Genomic DNA, 2,560 nt, shown 5'->3' with positions numbered 1-2,560 from the left:
GTTGCTCGAGCATCGAGTTAAGATGCCTCCTGGATGCCTCCCTGGTGAGGTGCTACAGAGACTTCTTACTCAGTGGAGAACCACAGGAAGAATCCAGACATGCTGGGGGGACTATATCTCTCAGCTGGCCTGGGAACGCCTTGGGATTCTGCCAGAGGAGCTGGTCCAGGTTTTTGGGTAGAGGGAAATCTGGGACTCCCTCCAGAGGCTGCTATCCCCACAACCCGACTCAATATTGTGGTGTGGTAAGGAAGTCTCTAAAGGGGACGCATTCTTTTTAATAAACTTTTATAGAAATATCCTCATCACAAAGTACAGTAAAAATGTGAAACTGTGCCAAAATATTCTTGTTTCATATTCTACACATTGTTTTGTTGCAGGAGCAGATGAAATACTTTTGGTTGCAATTTTGGCTTCTGTGGTTTATCCTTTCACAAAGGATTCAGCTGCAATCATCCGAAGTACATTTCTTCTGAATTTTGATATATTCTAGACATGCAACATGCAGCTAATTTTAATTTGGCATGTACAACAGACATTATCTATAACTGACATTCATGCACCGTCCATTTGCTTATAGATTTTGTTCATAGTAATCATCAATGTTGCAATCTCCTATTCCAAATCGCAAATTTCCACTTAGATATGTTAGCAAGACACATTTTGACAAATTACCAACACTTTAGGGTAAAGTAACTTTAATGTGTAAATTAGACAGGACTCACTCTTGCAGATTAGATCTGGCTCAGTCCAATTCCCATCAATGCAGGTTATGTTCTCAGAGCCACGTTCTTTTTCAAATCCATTGCTGCACTTATATATGACCTCGGTTCCATCTGGGAAATGCTCTTTTAGGAGGGATTCGTCAGTGAGAACCAAGTTTTCTCCACCTTTAGGTATACGGCAATAAGCTAGGAGGAAATAAAAATCTTGCATGAGCCTTGTAATTGAGCAGCATTTCACCTGCCATTATCAAACATGGGCGCTCCAGCCTGCCAACAAGACCACCTAGCCCCCATGAAGACTTGTGTAGGACTTAATGCTATTAATTTTTTCAACTAAATAACTTCAGATCATGTTGTCAGCCATTTCCTTCCACATGTGATCACTCCTTCACTTTTAGTTCTCTCTAAAGCTAGGTTTATTGTGGACAATTTGAACTGGGGCCAAGTGTGCGCCTGCTTGATCACCTACAAATATTTTTGGGGATCGTTCTGCATACACCATCTTTCATTCAAATTTTACGATGGTGTTATAGAGCAGGTTGAGCTTTGAGCTTTACATTTCTATGATCCCTTACTGAGGAGTCATTTCTGAAGAATCAGGGATGGAAATATATATATATATATATATATATATATATATATATATATATATATATATATATATATATATATATATATATATACACTGAACACACAGTCGAGTGGNAATAATCTGTAGGTGCAACTAAGACATTTAGGGAGTTTGATTTGGTGGCCTTATGATTGCGTGCCTGCTTTCTGCAGATTATGCAGATTATCACAGCGCAGCTACCACGTGCGTGACCGTCTCACAAACACAAGCCACTGACCGGTAGCATTTTGCTGTGACGCGCACAGTGTTGGAGGCATCGAGTGGCTCAAACACCTTGATGTCGTCCAAAATAGATGATATGAACTTGTTGGTTCCCCTGTCCATTGTCGTGGCTGATAGTTTGTGAAAATCCGGCAGGAATGCTACACTAATCGACTCAGAAATACTCTGCAGAGAGTCAGTCGAAATGAAAGACGCCATGTTTACACATAGAAACTAAGCTCCACGAGGCTTTGTTTGTGAGACATGCAGCCACGTGGGATTATAGGGGGCGTTTCTGGGTTTCTTGGTAAGGTCCATGGCCTATTTTAAAACTTTTTCATATATAAAGCGCACCGCATTATAAGGCGCATAAAATATACCCTTATACGGGTTGGCACCGTCCCGTGCCAGGTGCCACCTATATGGGACACAATTTGTTCCATACTCTACAAATGTGGACCTGTAATAATAATGAAGTGGTCCCCGAGTACTTTATATAGTAGGCTGCCGCAGTCATTGTTTCACTCACGGTGTTGGTGTTGCGATATTGTGCCCATCTGTACGGTGGCCCTGAGGTGCAAAGCACAACAACTTTAACGAAGCACAATTACAAATTACAAAATCACTACAACATTAATGAAAACACAACAACATTAACAAAAACACAACAACATTAAGAAAACGGAAAAGGTAGGTCCCTGTGGAGACCTAAGAAATCGCTGTTTGGATTACAGCTCGTTAGAAAACGGAAAAGGTAGGTCCCAGTGGAGACCTAAGAAATCGCCTGGGTAACACAGACCAACCGACACGCTGCCGCCGCAGTCTCTCTCTCTCTCTGCACTGTTGGCTTTTGAGGAAATTGAAGGTTTTTAGGTGCGCCTTATAGTGCGGAAAATACAGTAATCATCAATGTTGCAATCTCCTATTCCAAACCGCAAATCTCCACTTAGATATGTTAGCAAAACACATTTTGACAAATTACCAGCAGTTTAGGGTAAAGTAA

At 41.2% G+C, this 2,560-nt stretch overlaps 1 protein-coding gene across 3 annotated transcripts in view; it reads right to left on the bottom strand.

The window, feature by feature from the left end:
* Window positions 1–2,560, bottom strand: part of LOC106946727 (complement factor H-like) — a 27,922-nt gene that overhangs the window by 5,051 nt on the left and 20,311 nt on the right. For all 3 annotated transcript variants that reach the window (XM_015031307.1, XM_015031308.1, XM_015031309.1), the window contains one exon: window positions 726–911. In XM_015031307.1, the coding sequence (XP_014886793.1) occupies window positions 726–911 (186 nt within the window). The remainder of the gene's footprint in view (window positions 1–725; window positions 912–2,560) is intronic.

This window comes from Poecilia latipinna, unplaced genomic scaffold (assembly GCF_001443285.1).
Source record: "Poecilia latipinna isolate Pla-1442-1.1 unplaced genomic scaffold, P_latipinna-1.0 Scaffold202, whole genome shotgun sequence".
NCBI lineage: Eukaryota > Metazoa > Chordata > Actinopteri > Cyprinodontiformes > Poeciliidae > Poecilia > Poecilia latipinna.
This window is presented reverse-complemented; position numbering and strand designations above follow the sequence as displayed.